At 36.6% G+C, this 24,964-nt stretch overlaps 2 protein-coding genes across 8 annotated transcripts; one reads left to right on the top strand and one right to left on the bottom strand.

The window, feature by feature from the left end:
- The first annotated feature begins 1,120 nt into the window (after positions 1–1,120).
- LOC105458578 (angiopoietin-2) lies at positions 1,121–7,073 on the top strand. The gene is made up of 10 exons (XM_011704008.1): positions 1,121–2,698; positions 3,332–3,606; positions 3,875–4,404; positions 4,544–4,806; positions 5,064–5,340; positions 5,620–5,751; positions 5,945–6,132; positions 6,288–6,431; positions 6,571–6,695; positions 6,846–7,073. Exons 1-10 carry the CDS (start codon positions 2,535–2,537, stop codon positions 6,950–6,952), a joined length of 2,205 nt encoding a protein of 734 aa, XP_011702310.1. The 5' UTR covers positions 1,121–2,534; the 3' UTR covers positions 6,953–7,073.
- Positions 7,074–7,300: 227 nt separating this feature from the next.
- LOC105458577 (protein unc-79 homolog) lies at positions 7,301–24,456 on the bottom strand. 7 transcript variants are annotated; one of them, XM_011704001.1, is made up of 48 exons: positions 24,168–24,456; positions 23,852–23,971; positions 23,542–23,703; positions 23,017–23,187; positions 22,899–22,925; positions 22,498–22,587; positions 22,074–22,259; positions 21,730–21,962; positions 21,390–21,604; positions 20,960–21,315; positions 20,174–20,315; positions 19,724–19,900; positions 19,365–19,636; positions 19,030–19,172; positions 18,722–18,943; positions 18,411–18,554; positions 17,901–18,030; positions 17,639–17,811; positions 17,266–17,414; positions 16,995–17,152; positions 16,626–16,807; positions 16,336–16,537; positions 16,027–16,221; positions 15,782–15,895; positions 14,913–15,061; positions 14,644–14,765; positions 14,140–14,377; positions 13,787–13,928; positions 13,507–13,705; positions 12,887–13,166; positions 12,475–12,701; positions 11,906–12,363; positions 11,753–11,842; positions 11,438–11,614; positions 11,251–11,336; positions 10,869–11,122; positions 10,666–10,779; positions 10,444–10,584; positions 10,218–10,372; positions 9,893–9,987; positions 9,507–9,758; positions 9,143–9,370; positions 8,863–9,024; positions 8,586–8,758; positions 8,178–8,439; positions 7,959–8,099; positions 7,734–7,856; positions 7,301–7,646 (listed from the first exon to the last, which is right to left on the bottom strand). In XM_011704001.1, exons 1-48 carry the CDS (start codon positions 24,190–24,192, stop codon positions 7,458–7,460), a joined length of 8,445 nt encoding a protein of 2,814 aa, XP_011702303.1. In that variant the 5' UTR covers positions 24,193–24,456; the 3' UTR covers positions 7,301–7,457. The 7 variants fall into 7 exon arrangements, with proteins under 7 accessions (XP_011702303.1, XP_011702307.1, XP_011702304.1 ...); XM_011704005.1 differs by having other exon boundaries at positions 15,824–15,895; XM_011704002.1 differs by having other exon boundaries at positions 17,901–18,018.
- Positions 24,457–24,964: the final 508 nt, after the last annotated feature.

Raw genomic sequence — 24,964 nt, 5'->3', positions numbered from 1 at the left:
TTTATCATAATTTCTAGATTCATGATAGAGGAAGATCGGAGATAATTGGTTCTTGTATTATAATGTAATAATGTTGTGATATCGCGGATCATACCGATGAAACGCGGCGCTTTTGAAAAAAAAAATCTATTTATAAAGTTAACAGATCTTAATTGATTTCAATTTTTTATGGAAAGATATTAAAAAGTATAGGCTTCAGGTGGTTTAAATTAGCATTTACATTTAAATATTCGTCGTTAATTGCATTTTCAAAAACATTGCAAGCGCAAATTCATATTTTCATATTTCTCGATTTTTATGCATGCTGCCTAATGATTTTGTCTGCTTCCGGAAGTGCTTCAAGAATAAAAACGTCACGTCAATAAAGAAAGCTCAGAGATGATGAATTTTCATAATTTTAAGTTATTATATTGAATTAAAGAAACGCGGTGCTCTTGGAAAATTATTTTAAAATTTGACAAACCTTTAATTTAAATTTCTACGAGAAATAATATTGACGTGTTATGCAGAAATAGAAGCTATTCAAGTGAGTTTAAAACACTCGCGTTGAATTTTATGAAAAATATGCAGCAAGTCAAAAAACTATGATTTCTCATTTCGCTCTTCGATCTCCGTATTGCGGAATGAACTCGTTGGCGTTCGCTCCGTAAAGGGTCCTGAGAACAAAGCAGTTACGATAATCGTCGCGAAAAGAGATCTGAAGCGGGCGGAGTGTGTGTATGTGTGTATTTCCTGAATGAAAATCCATAACCGGATGGCGACGCAATGCAGTCCCCTTTCATTCCGGCCAGGCACTCTCGGTTTCGTTTTCTGCAAAGGTTCCCGGTCGCAACTCGCTGCGCACGGCCTATGCGGCGGCGAGCCGTAGTGGTACGGGAAAGGTTCTCCAGGTTCTCCGTGGGGTCTTAACACCCCACCCTTTCACCGCGTTCACCGCCACCTGTACAGGTCGACCGAGACTGGAGAATGGGACCAGGACCGCCGGTTCTCCAAGTTGAAAAGGAATGGTAGTGAGAGTCCGAGAACCGAGCGGTAGCGGGGGAGGAAAGGGTTTCACGAGCGGCTGTCGCGACTGTTGAGTACGCTCGCTCGCTCGAATCGCTCGCTCGCTCGCTCGCTCACTCGCTCGCCCGTATGTTCGCGCGCGCGCGCGCGAGTGCGCGGCCACTTTAATGTGAAAGTAAGTCTTACAGTTGACCGAAAACTGCGTGCCCGTCGCACTCTCGTCGGCTATCCACGACCGACGTGCCATGCCGTAGCGTGTTTCCGTCCGATCGTGCGATGTATATACCCGTACGGCTCCAATCGACCGGTTCTACGGCCGCGGTCGACACGCTGTAAAAAAAAGAGAGAGAAAAAAATAAAAAAGGGAGATCCGTTCTAATCGCTTCGCTAATTAATTACCGTATCGACGCGCGAGTTGACTCATCCACGGCACACGCAATATTTTAATCGCGCGACGTACTCCTCAACTTTCTATACACTTGTCCGACACTTTCGTCTCAATCAATCTTCTTCATCGTCAGCTGTCCCTCAAGTTGCGCCTGTTTTTGAAGGATTCGATACCAGAGCGACATTAGCAGCGAGACCGCAACAAGAAGAAGAAGTAAAAAGGAGAAAAGGGGAAAATAAAAGTGGAAATAGTGAAAGACAAGCAAAATTTCATGTAGGAGAATCGATCGTTGTTTCTCAATCGGATAGTAATAAAAATTGGTTGTTCCAGTCTACAGTTCTACAGTGTCCGGTGAAGTAAAGCTATCTCAATTTAAATTGGACATCCTCCCTTGCAGTAACGCAAAGTGTTCTACATGGCATTTCCGCAATTTTATTAGTTTGCTGCCTTTGAAAGAGGGTGCAAGTGCGCGCAAATATCGAATCTTTTCTTGTCGAGCTTAAAAACTCTTCCGTTCAAGATAAAGACGAGTATAAGTGATTACAGTGTGACGCGGAAATTCATATCGGTATATAATAATAATTTATTTTCCTGTATTATTTTCGAGTGAAATCGCTCGCGATGCGTTGACGCATTCTCGAAAGATATGTCACGTTTATTTCGTGTATTCGCCAAGTCGCATACGGCTCCGTGCAGAAAAATTTAAAGAGATTTATGCATGAATTGAATTCCTTATAGTCTGTAATTATGCGCGAATGAGCAAGATTCACCGTATAAATGAATCTCAACCACGGTTTTATTTACATCCGCGCGACACTATGTGATAAATCAAAGTGCACGTGCAATAAGTGACGAGTGTGTACCAGAAGTTAGATGTATATTCACACATGCAACGAGGCTAGACAAAACGGAAGAGAGGAAGGAAGGAAGAAGAGTACACGAAAGCGTACATGGATTCGCGCGCATTCGTCCATTTTTTTCATCGGATTTCACGATAAGTCGAACTTAATTGTGAATTGAATGACTTTTTCGTACATGTACCTGTCTACGTAACTATGCGCTCGCGTCTTCAAACGTAGCTGCGTCGACGGTTCGAGGCTCTTTGAAAATATTACGAATTCGCAGGACATTAATTGTAATTATGAAACGAACGGTGATTGTTATCGCGTGCGTTTTGGGCTTTGTCTTAGCGGGAAGTCCTAGATTACCTCGAACATCCGCTGATCAGCGCAGCACGCGTAGTGCAAGCCATAATAATACCGGCGCAACGCTACAGTCGTCTTCTCGCAATTTGCAGCGAAATAGGTGAGAGAATTTAGAGAGGATGATTTTCTCTCTCTTGTCGTTTCTTTTTTCTTTCTTTTTTTTTTGCTCAAACGAGAACATCTCGGTTTCTTTCGGTTTTACGCGAGGGATAAAGTACAAAATGAACCGTAATAACAGATCTCTTATAGACGGGAGAACCGAACAGTTAACCGCTCGTTACGTAAACCAGTCGATCATACTTCCAAAGCTTGCCGATCCGCTTACGAAACTTTCCATTTAGTTTGCGAATGTATTCATAACCGTGCATCACGCGATGTTGTAGCTTCACATTAATGACACTAAATGCGATGCATCTTCAGTAGAACGATGGAGAGCCGTGGCAAATGTTTGATTCGCGGTACTATAATGAGTCTTTTTCATTTAATGTAATAGCGGCCGAAGTAATTGAGTAATTTTGTGTAATGATAAAATTACAGTGCTGCGCGCTGTTAATTAAATTACCAATGATAAAAAATTTATTAACTAAAATTTATTTAATGGTAATCAAGAAAACATTAAAATATATTTTCGAACGATCTATTTTAGCACTGAAAAGCGTTTGTTTGATAGACGATTATTGGCGATGATGTGAAGCAGCAATTAGACGAAGGCAATGAATATTATTTGTTGTAGAGAGCAATACCTTTTCAACGTCTTCGAAGTAATAGTATCGACTTTGGAGTCCAAGTTACAGCGAATCGAGAATTTAGATAAAGCGGTGGAGCATTTGATGAGAAGAGTAGAGGCTTTAGATTCACGCGTAAACGATAACATTGACAAGACGGATGCGGTCATTACTAAACTTAGGACGTTAGATTTGAAGCTCTTCAATGCGTATCCTAGCATAGTTTCCGCGGAAACCGCAACGAGGATTACCGAAAGTAAAAGCGGAAGTCATACGGAAGATGGTAAGTGTGCGATATGTACCTTCACGAAGCTATTTATACTTGGTTATTCAGCCGATCTCGATTTCTTTTTTCGCATGTAACACACAAAGAGAAAAAAATTGCATTTTCAGACTGTTTTAAGACATTTCTAAGCTATCAAAATGTATGTACACGTAGAGATAAGTCGAGCTTTTATTTTAAGAAAGAATTATTATATTTTATTTTATTTTCATTGTGAAAGTACCTGCATAATTTGAAATCAAATCGCCCAATGTTTTAAAATTTACAGCTCCATTAATACGTATGATTCATCATGATCAAAATGACCAGTCGCCAGAAAACCTTGGCGAAAAATTGATTTCTCTGGATCAGAAAGTTTCCGACATCGATCATAAGCTTGTCAATCTTAAGAATCAGCTCGACAACAATTTCTTACAAAATGACGATATAAATGCCGAGGCGAGTGAGAAGAAGCCTGTCAGTATGAGTGTCATCGAGATCACCAAGGCTATGAGTAACGAGGTGATGAACCATATGACGCTCGAGATTGAGAATCTTAAGCAAGCGACAGGTAGTATGGATCGAAAGCTTCAATTCCATATGAATCTAGTGTCGGATAATCTCGGAGCGGTGTACAATATGATTAGTGACGTGCACGAAGCTATTGTCGAGAAAAATCACGAGAACAATCGGCACAATCGTCTTAATTTAACAACAACCGAAGCTCCGACGAAGCAAAGTAAAATCGACCGTCTCGCCGAACAAATGTATCCGATGCTTACCGTTTCGGAAAAAATGGATCAAGTTTGGAACGTAGTGGTAAGTTTTAAATATGAACGAAATATTAAGATTCGGGAGTGCAAATCAGTATTGATGATAAGCCGATATACATTATACAATCAGTTTGGCGCGTTTAACAATGTCAAGAATAACATAACGTTGATTTGAATAATATTAGATGGGCACCAAGAGTTCAGTGGACGATCTGCTGCCAAAATCCGACGAATTACTTACTCAGACTCAAAGGCAAGAGCGAGCGATTAACGAAATTCACGCCGATCTACGATCAAAAACGAATAAAATCATTGAAAACCTCGAGGGCGTCGAGAGCCGCTTGAGGAAGCAGGAGGACGATGTGGCCACTCTCGCGCAACGTCCGATTCCAGCTGAATTGTTACTGGACCCAACAATCGATCGACTCGTTGAATATGATCCAAGCAGGTATGCACTTCTTATATTAAATAATTTGCAAAATAATTATTAAAGATTAATTATGTGATAATATAATAGCAATATACATAAATTATAGAATAATTTTAATAGCGTCCAATTTTTTTAAAAAGTAGTGACAATTGATTGCAATTTAATTGTTCCTCAACGAAAATTTTCCACAAATTTCTTCGGTTGATTGAAAGTACTTTTTGTAAGTAGAAAAAATGACTCAAATACGAAGTAATTTTTATGTTGTTTATTCCAAGATACGTCAGCGTGACCGAAGATTTTGTAACGGAGATGCCCACATCTACGCTACCCACTATCACACCGCCCTTGTCAACCACGACATCGATATCATCCGTTGCTTCACCCTCGAATAATCCTACTAGTTCCACGACACCCATGACGGCAACATCTTCGAGTACCGCGAGACCAAACAGTAGAAATCGTGGAGTGATATTCCCGAGTGTTAAAAATAAGCCCAGTTTAGCAAATTCTACTTTCACAAGCGAAATATTAATCAATTATAAGGATATCAAGGTATTTTAATAGTTTGTGCGATTTTTCTTTTTTTTTTTTTTTCAATATCGTCTTAAAGTCGATAAAACGGATGTGCTTGCTAAAGGAAAAAATTACAAAATTTTGCCAAAAATGTATTTAATTGTTTAAAATATTTTAATAGATTTTTTATTCTTATTTGATTATATCAGATATTTTTCGCGAGATTTATTTTAAGGAGCAGGAGAAAACATTTTGATATATTATCTATATACATATCGATTTTTAATTTTCTACCTCTTCTGCATTTTGTGAATTTAGGGATATTCTTGTGTGGATTTATTAAACGGAGGAATGAGAGACAGTGGAGTGTACTACCTACAAATACGCGGTACAACGTACTGGTTCCTTAAAGTCTTTTGTGAACAGGAAATTGCTGATGGTGGCTGGTCGGTGAGTTTATTGTCAATATCAAACAATATATGTGTGTTTATATATAACGATATTAAAATAAAAGTTATAAATTTTATAATTTAATGGAAAATAGAGTAAGAAATATAATAAGAAGAATACGTAACAATAATAATACGGGCATATTTGCATACTGTTCGCATTTTAGATTTATAGCAAATTTTTATTCTTAAAGGTTATTCAAAGGAGAGATGATTTTGGAGAGCCAAGAGAGAACTTTAATAGAGATTGGTCAGATTATAAAAACGGATTTGGAGATCCTGCTAAAGAATTTTGGCTAGGCAATGAAAATATATACATGTTAACAAATAATGAAGATTATATGCTCAGAGTTGAACTTGAGGACTTCGAAGGTAACAAAAGGTATATGCCTAAATTGTAGATTGATTATCGTAGCTTTTTTACTACTTAAAAGGTACTAACAATGCGTATAAGCCTTACCAATTCCCGTACTGGCGATAGATCATCCTGGTATAAGTTGAAATCGATCGAGTACAATTATAATTTGATTTTACTAGGTATGCACAGTATTCGCATTTTAAGATTTATTCCGAGGGAGAGTATTATAAATTGGAGATAGATGGGTACGAAGGAAATGCCGGAGATTCATTAAACGATCCTTGGTACGGGTCGAACAATAGCCCATTCTCTACGTACAACAGGTTATTAGATACATGTTATATAATAAATAATATAAAACATTTATTGCATAACAAATGAAATATATATTCTTGTATTACCGTATATGCGAAATTATTTACCATGAGAACTTATTTGATTTAGAAATATTTATACTTTTAGGGATAACGATAGATCATCCTTGAATTGTGCTTCGATGCTCAAGGGTGGTTGGTGGTGGAAGTCTTGTGGACGTGGCTTAAACGGTCTTTACTTAAATGATCCACAAGATCTTACTGCACGACAAGGTATGTTTCTACGTCGCTAATGCGAATATTAAAATTAAAAGAAATTTTTATCCTTCTAACTAATGGAATAGAGATCGTAAATTACGGAAAAATCAAAATCAAAATTAAGTTCTCAATTTGCATTGAATAAAAATTATGTTGTTACTAAAGGTATCGTATGGTTCCGTTGGAGAGGTTGGGATTATACTTTAAAACGTGCGTTGATGATGATTAAACCAAAAGGACCAGCAACAACGACAACAACGACAACGGTATAAATATTGGAATTGTGTAAAGTTCGAAATTTCTTACGCGACATAAAATAACAATCTTGCACATAGTACTTAAATTATGTATTGCAAATGCATAAACACACTATTAATATGGAATTTTAAAGCACCTCTTTCGATTATTTTTCATCCGTACTGTATCCATGTTTAATTAATTTCAAAATATTGCAACAAATTTTTTTCGTATTTGACATAGTAAAATAATCAATAGAAATTATTTTTCAATAAAATGTTATATCAATTTATCGTAATTTTAGATAAAAACATAGAAATTTGAGATACAATTTAAAATTAATTTAGAGATTGGATTATATGTAAATGAAAAGTATTTGAGAAGTTTAACATAGTCTAAATTTAACGATTTATTAAAATCATTTATAGTGGTTACAATTTAAAGAACTACTTCTTGTAACATCTCATTTTGTGTGTTTTCGTCGCTTTTAATCAATATCTAAACTTTCAATTCGTAAAGCTGATTTTCTTTTACTTCTTTTTAAATAGAATAGAATTGTGTGGCGGTAGAAGATTGCATTTCTATTTGACCCATCTTAAACTGTAAACGATGTAACCATCGTAGGAGTATCGCGTTCGATTCTCTTCGATTAGAAACGAAATTCTCCGCCATTCTATTCGGCGGGAAATCGCGGCAATTTTGCAACCGCATTTGTAAGTGCCCCGGTAGCTAAAAAAATGAAAGCCAAACGATGAGTCACCGTACTTTGTCTTTCTGCTCCGATTGTTCGATTTTGTCTCTAAACTCTGTTCTTACCTGAACATGATGAGAAAATAATATGGCATTCCATAGAGGTAGTAATTTACTCAACAAGATCGACCCGCATTCCAATAAAGCCTCCAGCAAGCTTAAGAAATGCAAGTTAAGCATTTCAGATAGCTAAAAATCAAATTGTCTTTTCATGTTATTGCCTCAAACTCGTTTCAAATGTGTTAATTTTAGAAAATAGAACTTTAAATTTATACCCGGAATTATACTCACAGCTTTCGAATAGGAAACGAGTTGCAAAATGCATGGCGTTATCTTGCCCCAAAATTCCAGCAAGATATTCATGGTGACATTGTGACTCTCGCTATTTGTTGCGTTATTCTTCGACATTTCCTCCAAATACATGGTCCAAAGCTAAAATAGTAACGCAATGTTCCGTTAATGCAAATTCAATAGAGGCTATGAATATTTTATAATCTAAGGTATAAATACTTGGCAAAGAATGAACGCGTGGAAGAGCGAGGACATGTGGAGGACCGAGGTTTTCGATTGTTCTGGAAACCCCGAGAAAATGACTTGTATGTGATCTGCGATGTGGCAAGACACTTCTTGAGGGATCGGTTGCGCCAACGGTACTGCTGAATGAGAATGACTGTTATTGTTGCCAGTGTACATTGCTACGTGCGTAAGCGAGCCCAGTAACAGCCAGGATAGGAGTCTGATGTGGCCGATGCAATCGACATATTCACGAGCCCTAAAATGTTTACGGGAACAAATGTTTAGGTGAATTTAATTAGCCATTTCATTAATTAATTATATAAAATCTTATTAATGGCAGAAAATGCAAGTTAATAAGAGATGAGAATGATAGAGATGATAAAAGAGATAAGAATAGCCTACCCTTGAGTTATAGACGGTGCAGTGTATAACCACGGCAAATAACGCGCTACGGCTCTATTCTCTCTATTGTTACCTCTCGTAATTTCTAAAGCTACGTATTGAGCAAGGCCACACTTTAACATCCCGCCTATCGTGTCCTCGTTTAATCCCGCTTGCATGCCTTTGCTGTAACTCTGAGAAAAGAGAAGTCCATTAAATAACGATAAAAATTAATTTCGCAGAATCTTTCTAACTGGCGATCGATTTAACACACATGTTTACGTGTTAAATGCATTACCTTGATCTTGCTTAAAGTATGAAAGTCTGTTAAGAAATCGAGCACGTCCGATAACTGATTCTTTAAAGATTCGGAGGCATTCGTATTATAGATTGGCGACATGTCCGTTGGAATATTATTTTCCATCGCAATGACACTATTAGGCAAGGATCCTCCAATATCCTATACGTTATTATTAATATCTTTTTAATTTCAATCAATTTTTAATTATAGAATAATTATATCTAAAGTTTGAATTGAAAACCTTGACGTATGTTATGAATATTATACGATTACTTACTTGGAGCACAAACTGAAGCAGTAACAAAAAATTTGAGTCTGGTATTGTAATTTTAAATTTAATGGCCTGAATTAATTCGAATACAATCGTCCTTCCAAAAAAGTGTTTGTCACGATCACGAGTAAATCCTCTGTGGCACAAATAGCACAAGTCCGTCAAATAATTATATTGCAATGTTGAGTTTTGTATAGCGTAACTTAATATTTTGGAGAATGGATCCAGCATTCCCTAAAAAAGATATTGAAATACAATGTTAATTTAACATAACACGTATAAATAAATTAATTGAGCTATAATTTAATTTCTTTTAATCAGTAAATTGATAAGAAAGGAAAATTTCGCGTAATTTTATTGATTAGAATACCTTTGATTGTTGAATCCCTGGAACTTTTAATATTGAAATCATAATTCGCAAAAGGGGAGTGATATCCTCGAGAGAAGGAAGCATGAGAACAAGTCTTCGGAATAATCCATCAAACTGTGCCAATAATCCACTCCATGTGGCCGCAGCAGGACCCAATCCTGCTTCCAATGGCAAACAATCCAAGTAGCACGCAATATTATATAATATTATTGGCAGCCGTTCCAGCGGCAATGACTTTTTCATATTTAGCGTCTGAAATCGGATTTTACGGATGTAATTAATTATTTTCTTATATCAACAAGTAAAAAATACACGTAGTGAGTTACAAAGACAATTAAGAATTTATCACTTCTTACGCGTAATATCTAATCAAGTTGTTTTCTTACCTCAAGCAATAATTGCAAGGGCGCGATCGGATTTAATTCGTTAAAATCGACCAAAGCTTGTGCAACGCTTTTGAAAAACTGCAATCTTGTCGTTTCTGCAAGAATATAATAACAGAAAAAGGAATTTATTATAATTATTATTTGAAATTTTCCAGGGAAATCGATGTTAGAGAACAGCTGTATTCGTAAAACAATGTGCGAACAATTATCAGAAAACTTTTTATATCATTAATATCTACGCTTGTTAAAATTATTAGGAATTATGGTTATATTAAGGATTAGAAAAATAATTTGAATTGGTCTATCAACAGCAAAATATGCCTACCGTTCAAATGAGTCTGAAACATTTGCATAAATACTCCATTAGGTGCTAATTGATGGAGAACGCATCTGAGAAATTGGTGCGCTACGCTGACCGCACCACCTGGAAGGTGCATATTCGTTTCGCTTTGCCAAGGATACATTGCATTAAGAGAGACCCTAGTACACAAGCCATACATTTAGTACTTAATTTTACCAGCTTAGAAATATATAATAAAAGTAATATTTACTTTGTAACCACGCCGAGTATTTCTGGCAATAACGGTGCCGCTAGAGACGGCTCTCGATGAATGAACGTTCCTAAGGTTATTATACACAATCCAAGCTCTTCGTCAGAATACTCCTCTCTTATCGTTCCGCACTCCGAACACCTGTAGTGATGTTAATCGAATCGAATTCAGTACGATGCTAAAAAAATTTAATTCATTTAATCCAGTAATCTTAAATTATACCTGTCGTAAACGCAATCGTCGCCGATGCGAAATAAGCTCTGCTTTAAATTGAAATCCGCATGATACGCTTGTTGAGAGACAAAGTCTAAATTTTGTTGGACCTGTGTGCCAGACCTACACGAGTAAAAGATAAATATAATATGGATTAAAATATGATAATTAAACTTTAGCTTAAAAAAATATTAATTACACGAGGAACTTACCAGGACTCCGTTCGCCTCGCGTGAGTAATCGCGTCTTGATCCGTTATAGCGGTGATCTTTCGCGCTCGGTCACGTTGAATTCGAAATTGGTCTTTCGACTTAATCTTCTGGTCATAGTCCGCTATTTTCGAGACGAAATCTCCGGGATCGATCGCTGGTGGAGACGATTCCAAAGCCACCTGTTTAATTAGTCTTCTCGGGCTTGGCGATCTACTCGAATTAACTTCATTGCACGTCGGCACTAACGATGTCGACTGCAAATAAGCATAATAACCTTTTTTTTTAGCTTACAGATTTATCTTGTCTAAAAAGTAAGCATCTATTCCTTACGCGTTTGTAGTAGATCACGCGAAATTATAAAAGAATCAATCAAATTTCTTACCACATTGTCAGATGCTTCGCTATCCTGCTTCGTGAGTGTCATACCACGAGTGTCACGCTTTGCATCCTTGTTCGATTTATTAGTATCTGAAAAAGAATATTTTTCTTATTTGTAACAACTCTCGATAAAACATTATGCACACATGAATATTTGTTATCACTAAAGCCCAGGATTGGCGCATACAAACCTTCGACATCTGAAATGTCGAGAGCTTGACGTACTCGCTCGACTAAGCTGGGAAAATCTCTCTGAGGACCAACCGGCAGCAATCGTTCTGGCGTCGGGAATTCCAGCTGTGAAATGCTATGCGGGCTCGTAATATCACTGGACATACAAGTCTCGCTGTCTTGCTCGAACGAAGAGCCTATAAAATTACAATCAATTTCAATCTTTTTAGATCACGTAGACCATATATTTCTATTTATATATTATTTCCATTTTACTTTGCTCTCGCTTTATCAATTATTTATTCCATTATATCGCTCGAAATCGTTTTACTCACTGACTGTCAAAATGTCCATTTTTGACAATGGTGATTCCGGAGAGCCATACGTATCCTCGCATTTTAATATACGTTGCGCAGCTCGTGATCCTACAAGGAATTATTTGTCTCATTTATTATTAATTAATAAAACGATAATTACGAATTGCTTACCAGTCGCTCGGGCTATTGTACCAATGGGAAGCAATCGTTCGACGGTCGGGGTAGTCATCAAAGGTTGCGGACTAGTAGTAGGAGGATCGCCTGTTTGCTGTCCGTTCTCTGTACTTATGACTTGCGATGATATAGAAGAACTCAATGCCGGCGAGCTCGAATTATCGCTGTTTGTCACTGTAATTACTTGGCAAGGTGAAATCGGCGATGTCGCTGTAATTGTGATCTGTTCCACATGTTTCTGTCTACCTAAATGTTTCGCGTTCAAAGACTCGATATTATTGATAGTCCCGGTAGTCTTCACGAGCGCTTTCTCCTTTTCTTTTTCTTTTTCCTTCTCTATTTCCGTCTCCTTTTCCTTCTCGGTTTCCTTCTCTTTTTCTTTCTCTTTTTCCTTTTCCTTCTCTTTCTCCTTTTCCTTTTCTTTCTCCTTATCCTGTATCTTTGGTAATTCAGGTCTAAAAGTTTAAAATACAAACACAATTACGTTTTTTTAAATATTAATATAAATAAATATATATTATTATTAGAAAGTTGTATTGAATAGCTGGATAGATGTCCAATCTTACCTTTGAATATGAGAAATGCTAGTTGCGAGAGCAAAAGCGCTTGATAAATCGTACGCTTTCGACGTGTCTCCATTGTAAGGTAAATGTCCTTTGCCGTTTTTTATCGACATAGCTGTTTTAGGCAAAAGTTTTGAAGGCTCCTGCTGTCCAGTGAGAAATGTACTTGTCACCATCATTTTCACTCCTTCGTACACGCTCCATTTTTTTGGGTGGCCACTTTTATTTCCCTGGAGCAAGAGATTACACATTACTTAAGTCGCTGAATAAATTTAAATTATTTCGTATTTTGTCGTAAAAATTGTCGTAAAAATTTGAAGTGAAAAATCTTTCATTGTATTTGAAATCGATTCTTTTTGTTAATATTATACAATGTACTATGGACCATACAATGTTGGTCATTTATAATAATTACCTGATTAACTTCATCTTCGTTTCCGCCTAAGAACCATATAGGCTTCGTCGCGGATTCAGTCTTCGGCTTATTAATGTTTCGATTGTTCGGCTCAACCGTACTCGTCCCCCCGTCCAGCATGAGCGACATACGTGGTTCTTGAAGAGACGCGTTTCTGGGAACCGATTCTTCTAATTCCCCAAGGGATCCTCCGCTGCTACCATGTAAGGTGCTGTCAGATTTTGGGCTCTCAGGGATCGCTGCCAGCTCGGACTCCGTATCATCCGCATTGATCGAATAACTTCGCAAAAGCATTCGCAACAAATTGTAACATGCCACTACTTAAATAAAGTCAGAAGCGTGTATACTAACGTACAAAATACAATTAAACGTCTATTATATAAATATTCCATCTAGAAAGAATATCTTAACGATAAAAATCTATCGCTATAGATAATGTATGTATACATAAAAATTATAACAATAGTCTTCTGAAGAAAAATCTGAATAATTGCTATTAAATAAAATACTTTATTATTTTGGTCTACTCTTTAACTATATAATCTCTTAGCTGCAATTCTTCGTGCAAAAGTATAATAAACTATTTTAAAGATTGTATTATACCACAAATTTATATTAACCTGGTAAAGTGTTTGTTGAAGTAACGACACGCTGGACTATTATTCTCTTCCCAATGGGTTTCCATTTGTCCATGCACCCCTCCGGGACTGCGTTGATGCACCGAGATTGGTGCGCGCAACGGCGGCGTTTCCGTTTCTATTTCTCCCACCGTGTTCATCGTCAACTCATGTTCCACTCCGAGCGAGGGTTGGGACACATCTAACAGATATACACGTTGCTTTATAATTATTTTCCGAAATACGATATTTTTAATCTTTTAGATTTATCTGTAATTCTCACCGCGAGATCTCGAAGGCGGCGCGCTCATGACTACAGTCGCTAGTATCCTTCTACACTGATGATGCTGCGTATTGAGCGTATTCAATACTATCGTCACTAACGCTTGAAGCTGATTACACCACGGCTGTTGTCCATATTGACACTAAAAAAATTATTTGTAATTATTAACGTCAGAAATTAATTTATTCGCGAATAATCGATTCGCGCCAAAATTCGTATGCTCTCATAAAATTGTTTGCAAAAATACACAGATTTACGCTTATCATATATTTTCCTAGGAAAAAATCACATTTTATGAATTGTTTTATTTTATGTATATGATATATTAATTATTTTTTGTCTAAGTTTTTCACCTTGTATAAAATAACAAGCAATGACATCAACCAAGACCGCCGAATGTGTGGCTCCAAGTACCAAAGACTGTAATTTGGCGGTTGATGTGTAGTATCAGTTGGGGGTGCAGTTTGCGGGGGATAAGGGCAATATTGTAATATCGCCAGAATTGGCGGCGTCATCAACCAGCCCATCACATGATTCTGATCTAATAATTGCGGCAAATTGGCAATGAAGACGTTGAACGCCGGCGACAATCTACAATAATTTTAACATTTTATTATTATAAATTTTACTAAATTGGCAAAAATTACAAATGTTTAAGAGCAAGCTAATGTAAATATTCGATGCGTAATTTGACGTACATTTTAGTCGGCTGTCGATAAGATTAGGAATTGTTTCGTTCAATTAATTAAAATATTTTTTACAATCTCATTGTGCCCGAGAGCTATTAAACTGCCAATATAATTCAAAAGTGCTTACTTATAATAATAATTAACACAATAATGTTACGGAAATCTTACCTTAAACGTTGCGGAGTGGTATGGAAAGTGCGCTCAGTCTGATTGTATCCTAATAAAAGATATAAGTGCCGCAACACTATACCTTGCGTTTTCGACATTGGTTTCTCATCCGTCGGATAGGCCTGATTAAATGATATTAATTTATAAATTTGGACACGTAAGATTAAGAAAATGTGTTGCGATTTTTTTAATATCTGATGTTAAATATATATAATCAAGAGCGTTTTTCCTCTTCTTTCGTGTTATAATTCAATAGATTAATGATTTACCTGATCTTGTCTCGATAGAAATTGCATCAACAGGAAGACTAGTAGGTGCATCGTTTCTTTATCTGCTTCTTCAAGATCCACGATTTTGTGAGTATATCCTGGTAACGTGCTAGCTTCGTCGACCATGTTCAATGAATGTATATGGCCATCTGCAAAGTTTTCCAATATTAATTAAGTTCTGCAGGTAGAACAGATTTGCCAAAAAGAAGGAATAAGATCTACAAAGTAAAAATAACTTAATTTTGACTATATTTCTATATCTATCTATGTTACTTTTCACGATTCAAAGAATTAATCATAAATATATACGCTAAGTAAATCATAAATTTACGATAAACAACAAAGGAAAAGCATGCACATTTTACCTCAAAAGCTAATTGAAGCGATACACGAAGGAAAAGTAGATTATTAATTCAAAGCTCCAGATTAACGCGAAAGAATGAAATAATTTATTTTTATATCGTATATAAGGCATACAGTTTGTCTTACTATTCTTGCAGAGAAAAAAATCTTCCTAATTTAATCTATTTAACAAAATGAAAAAATGTGAATTATTTTTAAATCTTCGTTATCACTTACTATGTACATTTATAAAACATATTTAGAAGCAATTTATGAACTCTTTCATAATTTGCTCGATCGATTTACGATTTTGCAAACACACATTAACAGGCACTAAAAGCATTTCTGCCAATCCAGCTTTGCATTGCTACTTACCGTTCGACCTATTCGACCGAACGATCCGTCTGGAGTCGATTGCTTTAACATCCTTTAATAGTCCGTGTAATACAAACGAGCAACATATCTGCGCGTATATATATACATTTATGTCTCGTCTACAGCTACGCAGGCAACACACGCTACTCTACCTGGAATACTGTTATTAGGCGGGGTGGACCCCAACAACTGACCCAGTCCGAATCTCGAGCTCTTCCTTTTCAAGATCGGCGCGGAATACTGTCGGCTGTACACCTTTTCCTTCTCTGCGAGAAAGATGCGGAAAATAAAAGGAGAAAAGTAACACACAGTGTACGGCATAGTCTGTGATGTGCGCGAGAAGGCGATAGGGATAAAGGACGATAGAGAAAAGCGGGAACGTAATTAGGGCACGTACCTTGCTTAGTGTCTTGTCGAGGTATCATCGACGCGGGCGCGGACATCGTACGCTTGTAAGGCCACTTTGTGCCGAAACTCGCGCTCAGTGTCTTTACGGAACTCGCCCCGCTACCGTCGGATTGAGATAACGCTTCGTGGGCGCGATGCAATTTCTTCATAAATACTTCGCTATTCATATCCGTGTTTTTCAGATCTACAATAGGAAAGCTTATTCAGAACGACGATTTACTCAAGCAACACAATTTTTTTTTTTTTTAGATAACGTGGCATAAAACATTTATATTTTCGCTATTAGGATAATACTGACCGCGCAAGTAAGCCACATCCCCCGATTTTTCCAAGTTAATTTGTGCCTCGAGAAATAGCGTGTCAAATCGATTCAAGAAAAATTCCCACGTCAAGATACGTCGATCGCTAAGGCTATTGTGTAATTGGTAAAGCGATTGCAGTACCATTGGCCGGTCTACAATTACGGAATCGAATTGTGTTTCCAGGCATAAAATTAACGACTGAAATAAAATTGTAAGTAACAGTTCGAATGTGGAAAACTGCTGTAGAGAGATTTTAGATGAAGTTTTAAGCGCTTGATAAATTTACCCTAATTGCTGTGTCGTGAATAGTACCGAGATACAAGGTAGCACGCTGCGCAACGTATACATTATTGTCGTCCATGCTTGTAATTAAGTAACAAAACGCATTTGCTAATGCAGCTTGAAGACTTAAAATGTTCCGCAATGGCGTTGAATCCATAAATCTCGCGATTAATGTGACGCGTTCGACTGAAATATAGAGAGAATGTCTATTTCTTAAAAATTTAATCTCTACAATTATAAAATAAAATACAGAAATAAGAAGGTAAAATAAAATAATATATATCTGAATTAGCGTGTATACTAGAATTCAAAAGATCCAACTTTAGAATATAATTAATCAAGTAGTCAATGTGTTCATTTTATATGTGATTACCCGCGACAAATCTAACGCGCCAATCGGAATTGTGAAATTCTTCTTGTACAAGCCGCCAGAAAGTGTCGGTGCCGCAGGGTAATGTTACACAATGTAATAACAACGGAACGGTCACTTGTGCTATATGCGAATGCTCTGCGTTTAGGAGCTCCCATAAGCTGTAACAGAATAAAAAAAAAAAAAAGATTGAAAAGGCTGAAATCAAGTTCTCGCATTTTCCCGCCGTCAGTCACCTCCGCAGGAAATATTTCAACACGTCTATAATGCATACTTTTTTATCAATAAGTTTTCTTGGCACCATATAAAGAATCCTTGATGATCCTTCACCGCCGTATTAAACGCATCACCGTACAAACACATCACGTTTAAGCACTGCAGCATGTAGTAAAGAATGTCCGGTTTCTCGATCGTCATTATCTCCTGCAAATAAAATTTTTCGAAAGTATAATTTTTAATCATCTCAATTAGTAAGTATATCTTAAGTAGCTTCGATGATTGTAGAATTTATTTTTGTAGTTGTAGGACTATGAATATTATTTAACTACAATCAGCGCGTAATTATTAAATAAATTAATAACTCTGTGCTTATTGCATACGCATCGCTTATACATTCGCCGCGATTTACAGTACAGTATTTATAGTACCTTCAGCAATTTGTGAATATATTGAAGTTGTTCCGGTAGTTCTTCTATCGTAAAACGAAACTTTCCTACGGAGGTGTGCCAAAAGTCGTCCGAATCAGCTTCCGGACTTAGGCTCACGGGTTCGTCGTTTTCACCTATCAGATGTGGTTTTGCCACGCTCACTGTTGCGGTGGCTGAAAGCATGTGCGCAACAATTCAAGTACTTATATAATTGTTGAAAAGTTGTGACATACACACATACACACATGGAGTATTGGCTTACCGACGTCTGTTTCTGATAGCGTGACCGTTCTCGCGACGGCGGACATAATCTTCTCCGTTGGCATGATAGCTGCGAGGTCCAGCTGTTCCGAAACTGTCTCTACTGTCGCTGTCATAATCTGTTCGAAGAACTGACATAAACGATCAAAATAGCTATTCCGGTAACATAGATTAGCCTACCGTGTCTTTGTGATCGGGCCGTGTCGTAGAAGAAGAGACAGAGAGAGAGAAGCGCATACGGACACATATGCACAATTAAGACAGTTTCAAGTAGCATGCTGCTTTTATTCATGGAGGATTGTGTAATACGCAGTGACGTTAGAAACAACATTTTCTTTTTCATGATGTTTATCTCATTGCCGAGCAAATTTCTTTATGTATTCTCTTTCCTCTTTTTTAATAAAGTCACGGAAATTTAATCGCCAATGAGACAGACATCAAACATATATATATTATTAGCGTTCGAGTTTGAGAGTTCGCCATTTTAGAGTTTATTTGTTAAGAGACGTACGTGTGGCATATGAACTAAGACTCCGCCGACAGAATGCATTTCCGGCACTGGCATGTTGATGACTACATCCGGTTTCGAATCACCCTTCTTCGTCGTCTCCGGTGAACTTTTACGAGCGTCCTCCGCAGATTCATCTATAATTGCCTGAAAAAAACGTTATTATAACTTCCTGTTTCATGTATTACATCAAACTATATTCCAATATTAAAAAAAATAAATTACTATTTATAAACATTTATTTTATAATTTCACTATAATTATATATATATCACAATAATTGTCAATTAAATCGAATTATGAAGTCAACTAACATCAGGAGGATACGCCGGATTTTCTGGTACCATGTAAGTAATCAATTGTAGACATAGCTGATGCCAGATTACCCTTGACTCGCAATAAGAACATTCATCTGACGTATCGCAGATGTGAGAGTTGTTCCAATTGGAGGCAACTATGGACTTCATTAAATGGCAAGCATCTCGACAGACTCGTGTATTAATTCCGGTATGCTTGTCTACATTTTGAAGTTCCATCTGTCAAATTTTTTATTACTTTTTTTATTACACAAGAAAAATTCTAGACATGGTTAATACAACTCTCTTTAAGATTTATATCTCACCTGTTTTAATAATATATCAAGCATGAGAATACAACAAGATAAATTAAGTTCTGCGTTTGTCGTAAATTCCATGTGTCTTGGTGTCGGCACTACATCATCGGAAAGTGGTGTTGATTTTCCCGAATCATTTTCCACTATGGGACCTAAATATTTAAAAGTTGAACAGCAAGCTTAAGATTTTACAGCAAAATATAAATAAGAAATTGCACAAGTGGATCCTATTTAATTTAAAATAAAACTAACATTTTTATAAAGATAAAGATATCCTTTTGGCAAGAGGTATTAAATTAAGATACAATATACTCGATATAATTATAATAATTATAATTGCATACATGTAATGTTTATATCGTCTTCCTTCGTAGACTTGCTTGGCTTTTGTTCTGATTCTGCCGAGCTCATTGACTGCATAACGGCAATTCCGTCGCTGAATATTGAAAATAGTTGATCCAGAGGTAATGTTATTTCTAGCATAGTAAGCGTTTGCAACCAATGAAGAGCCTGTTCTTGCACTTCAGCGCTTGTATTGACAAATCGCTTCGCTATAAAATTATACATTTTCTTGACATCAAATCCTAAAGAATTCATGTCCCGATCCAAGATTTTACTGTAACATGAAGTGACAAGTATTTTTCGTGCGAACGGAAAATTTCAGATACATAAAAATCTTTTTGAGATTAAAAAAACCGCGTACCTCAATATTATTTTTAGCTCCTGAAGTTCATTTTCAGGAACATCATTTACTACCGCTTCCATCCAATGAGGCATCACGTAGTCCCATACGTCGGGTGTGATCACTTCGTACGGTACCAAACAGAATAGCCGATGTAATCCGTCTTTCAGATGCGACGTCCGCGAAGCCAAGGTTTCCCTTTTGATAGAATAGCAATTGATATCAATTATGTTAACGTACCCACTTCCACAAATGTAAAATTAATTTTAATCTCGGTTTAACTTATACTGTTTATGTCTTTCTAATTTTTATATTAGAAAAAGATAAAGCGATCAGTTGAACTTCGGTTAAATCGAGTTAACCGTGAATTGTGTGAAACCGGGCCTTAATCTCAATCGTAAGTAATTACAATAATATTATTTATATATTACGTAAAAGATTTTATTTATTTCGTAAAAATCTCTCCCTTACCAATGACCTCCGACTCTGACGTAGTCCGCAGGATGTGGTAGAAGACAGGAAATAAATACTTCATAATGCGTTTTCATAACTTCTGAAAGCCAGTCGCAGACGTACTCCGATTTTAACTTCTCAAGTGCGCTTTCCGCTTGGCCTGAAATAGTTTTCGATCGATTAAGAAATCGATTAAGTGAAAAGTGAAATATGTTAAAATTGATTCAGGAATGCTATTATAATTCATCGTTAAACTATCAATCTAGCTACATACAATACGATTGGTATAACACATGAACAGATTCGACACTTATCGTTTCCCGTTATTATATGGCATGCAGTAATGCGAGGCTATACATTTTTCCAAGTATTCGACATTTAAGTGCAAATTTCAAATACGTGTCGAGTTGTGCGCTGATTTTTAACTGATCTTTAATTGATATGATACGTTGCATGCAATCTTTATCAACAACGAATTAATACTTTCTATTTGTTTAATTCGCACGACGGAATAGATTGAATTCGGCTAAATATTTCACGCGTATTTTGGCCTAATTTCGGAAACAGATACATTTGTACATCGACATAATAATTTCGGAAACAGATATATTTGTACATCGACATAATTCTCTTGAGACAAACATTGAAGGCTAACATATATTTTACATGTACAGTGTGTATACAGAGGATGCTTACAAATTGTACATCTTGCAACATATTTAGCCGACATACCAACGCTACTACCTACGTCTGGCTCTCTACGTCTACTTGAGTAAAGTGTATATATGCAAAGTGTTAAATTACCAACAGAAAAGATAAGGTGTATAAGTCTTTTTTCAATACCATCGAAACAGTAGGCAGTGACATGAAACCAATGAAATAACATTGATAATAAACGGCCCAGTATTTCAACCGGGGTATCCTCGTTAGGGGTACAAAGTCCCACTAGCAGCCATACGCCATATCTGCCGAGGAGCTGTCGTTCCTCCAAGCTCGTAGGGTCGCAGTGACCGAAAGTACTCCCGATACCGCCAGCACCGCTACTTCCGCCACTGCTACTTCCTACGAACCCCATGCCACCCTTATTGCTAGTACTAGCACTTGTATCTGACGTGTCCCGATTGCTATCGATACTTATCGGTTCAGCTTCTCTGAGTAAACTGCAAAACAAAAATGCCATGTCTAGTTGAGCCGAACTTGCAGCGCGCACACTGCAACGATTACGGTAGCTTGCCTGACAATCGCTTGAACCATATAAGTTTGCGCTTGCGGGTCCAGCTGCGAGATGTGCGGAAGCGCCGTGTGATAAATGTGATCACCGCCACGGCGATTGTTATGACGGATACTGTGACACTGCTGACAATATCGTATAGGATGATTTCCATTGTAGCTCGCGCATTCCGTCGAAAAACAAACGCTGATAGCCGATTTGTCCGCCCCTCTGCAATTCTGATCGAAAACGAAAAGTAAAAAAATATTAGTAAAATTTTTAATAAATTTGAACGACACGTATGTACATATATACGTGCGTGCACTAATAAATTCGAATTCTCCCTGATTTGCGACGCGCTCACCTTGTTCTCGCAGACCATAGACACCTGTTGCATCGGATGCAAAATATCGTAAAACATTTGATTCGGATGCTCCCGATGGATCTCGTTCGCGCACTCGATACAGAGGTAAAGAGGAGGCGGCGATTCAATGGCGTAAGTGATGGAAATGTCATGATTGTAACAGACTTTTGCAGCTTCCGCATTACCGGCATTCGGACAACTATCCCGTTGGCATACGAACGGGGTGAAATCGTCTGGAGGCGCAAACAATAATTTTGTACGTCGCGTAACTCGGGATTTGTCTGTTACCTCTTGCCCGCAACCTATTCTTCTTAATTATTAATTTTAGATTATTTAATACTCACTAGCAAATTTTACCAACACCGCGCGGCGGTCGAATAGATTTGGATTAAACGAAGGCCAGTAATAAAATAGCAATTTCGCAGCTGACGCTCTCGCCGACGCGGTGCCGTAGGCGATAACGCAAAGAATGTCCTTCACAACTCCCGGCTTCAGGGCCATCAAACACTCCAGCAATTGACAATGATGCGCTGGAAGAGAGAAAATGTTCGCATACGTGTAAACGCATACCTACAATTTTAATATTTTTATTCGTACAAATACATATTACACACGTTTGTGATAACAGAAGATTTTAGAAAAGCGTGTGAAATACTAGAATTAATTGTACAATAATTCTAAACTAATATAATTGTATAATTGTCTAAATTAATTGCTCGTATTAATTTTATACTTTTCCCTGTGACACACGTATGTATATCATGATACCTGGATTATTGGAATACTGAAACCCCATCATTATAACAGCAGCCACTGATTGACTAGCGGCACTCTCGTCTCCAATTTCGGGTTTTCTTGCTGAAAGTTAAAATTCTTGTAACAAAAACCATTTTCTTTCTCATTTTCTCTATTGTTAGCTTTCAATTACTATATGATTAAATCTTAATATAAATGTAGCTGCAAGCTATCTGAATAACGTCGTATCACAAAAAATACAAGCATTAAATCTGAGATGCTTAAAACTTATATTTAAATTAATTATTAATCCTAACATAAAATGCGCACTAATCTACGCTTTATCAACTTGTTTTATAGCCGGCAAGCCAATTTTTCACTTAAACGGAAAAGCTTTTATCGATAAAATACTAAAATTTTCTTTCCACACTCACATTCCCTCCCGGCAGCTGTTATTCTCTCTTAGAAAGACGAGTGAACGTGTACTTATCATATATAACACACAGGTTCAAGTAACATCGATATAAATATAAATGTAATAGAAAAACTCACTGATGGTGAACGGTAAAATGTAAAAACAGAGATAATTGACAATTTCTTCATGCAGCTCCGTGGGAAGTACCGATATCGTACTAGCAGTTAAGTACGACAAATTGTTGATCAGATCGTGATCGAGGAACAGCAGCAAGCACGCTAGACATTGTAGCAAGGCTTTCCCGAATGCTAGAAAAATTAATGTAAATTATATTTATTATACGCATAAAAGTTTCAGAGTTGTTTGATAAGGATGTTTCACGAGCGGGAAGAATTACAGGTAGGCAGTTAAATCGTAGTCTATAATTATCGAAAGTATAAATAATTTTTTAAAATCTACTGACTTTTATTTATACCATATAGAAGATGTAAAATGAAGTCTTAATTACATGCTATTTTCTCGATAATTATTAGAGATAACAACGAAATTTTTTTTTAGGATTTACTAGAGTCAATGGGTTAAGTATAAGAGAGTAACACTTTTAATTTTACATCCTGTATAACAGTATTTTTTATAATAATGATAGATTAAGGAAAATAAACCTGGCAAGCCGATGTGAATCAACGGTGTAACGTCAATCATTTGTGTCAATGCATTGTAAAGCTGCTTGTAATCCAAATTTGGAAATAACGCCATTCGTTCTCCGTCGAGCTCTTGCGATTTGATCATGTCGAACGGCGACACGGATGATTCTTTTAACAGACCTGAAAATTTTTATTGTATATTTCCTTTGCTGGATTATCCAAATGTTTATGTTAAGAAACAATAATGCGAATATTCTTATATATAATAAGGAGAGAGCATCACAGTTAATTGTTACGCGCAGTTCGTATATACATTTCGATCACTTACATAGCAAGGTTTGAGAAAAATATTTTAATATGTTTGCGATGTCTAAACCGGAAGGTATCGGCTGGGTCCCATAAAGTAGCCGTTGATAAGCATCGTGTAAACTAGCGAGCTTTAAACTATCTGCAATTAAAAATTTTTATAATAAAAATTTCAATCATTTTCCTATTTTTTGAAAATTAACTCTATCTTTAAAACTTGTTTCGATATACCTGTTATTAATAATATATATATGTATAAATTACAACAAAAATTTCTTTCTTTCTCTAACAGACAGAAATAAGTATAATGTATATAGTAAACGTAATGTGATAATTACATGATGCGTATCTGGTTCCCATCATGTTGATCCAGCTGAGCGAGCTCTGCACTCTCACGTGTCAGGATGCATTAGATCACAGTTTTTAACTCTGACAATAAATAATTCTGACAATAAAATTCTAAGTGAAAGTAAGTATTGTAGAATCGACAGAAAGAATTATTTTGAATGATAATATCTTCGACGATTCTCCGGGGTTGACATATTGGGCGAGTTCACGACTGGAATCATCCGCAAGCCCATCGCAAGCTGCGAGGACGAGCGAGGAAAACAGACGTGCGCGCATTTTCGTATTGATCCATTTGGAACGCTCTGCGATACTGCGCATTGATATATTTTTTGTCATTCTTCAGTTAATAGTCACATTTTCGTAGGAATAATAAAGCGACTATTATTTAATTATATTTTATATCAACTGACATATTTTCTACTAGCCGATAAAAAATTTAATTTGCTTATTACATATACATATTATATTGTCGTATATATGTATGCACGTTTTTTTTAAATTTATTGCGGGATTTGCTAAACAGAATTTTAGTCAATCAAGTATTAATTTTATGTATTTTTGTAAGTATTTTAAGAGATTTAAATTGACATTATAATTATTAGAGATTTAAACTTCACTTGTTAGCGGAGACTCGAACCCGAGCAAATTCCAGTTAAATTAGCGGAGATTCGAACCCTATTTCGCGGTAACCGAAGATTCAAATTTTAGTGGAGATCTAATGCCATCTAGGGAAGACGCTTAAAATCGCACTTAGCCGAGATTCAAACCTTCGCTTAGCGGAGATTCA

Source organism: Wasmannia auropunctata, unplaced genomic scaffold (genome assembly GCF_000956235.1).
Source record: "Wasmannia auropunctata unplaced genomic scaffold, wasmannia.A_1.0 LD334508.1, whole genome shotgun sequence".
Taxonomy (NCBI): domain Eukaryota; kingdom Metazoa; phylum Arthropoda; class Insecta; order Hymenoptera; family Formicidae; genus Wasmannia; species Wasmannia auropunctata.
This window is presented reverse-complemented; position numbering and strand designations above follow the sequence as displayed.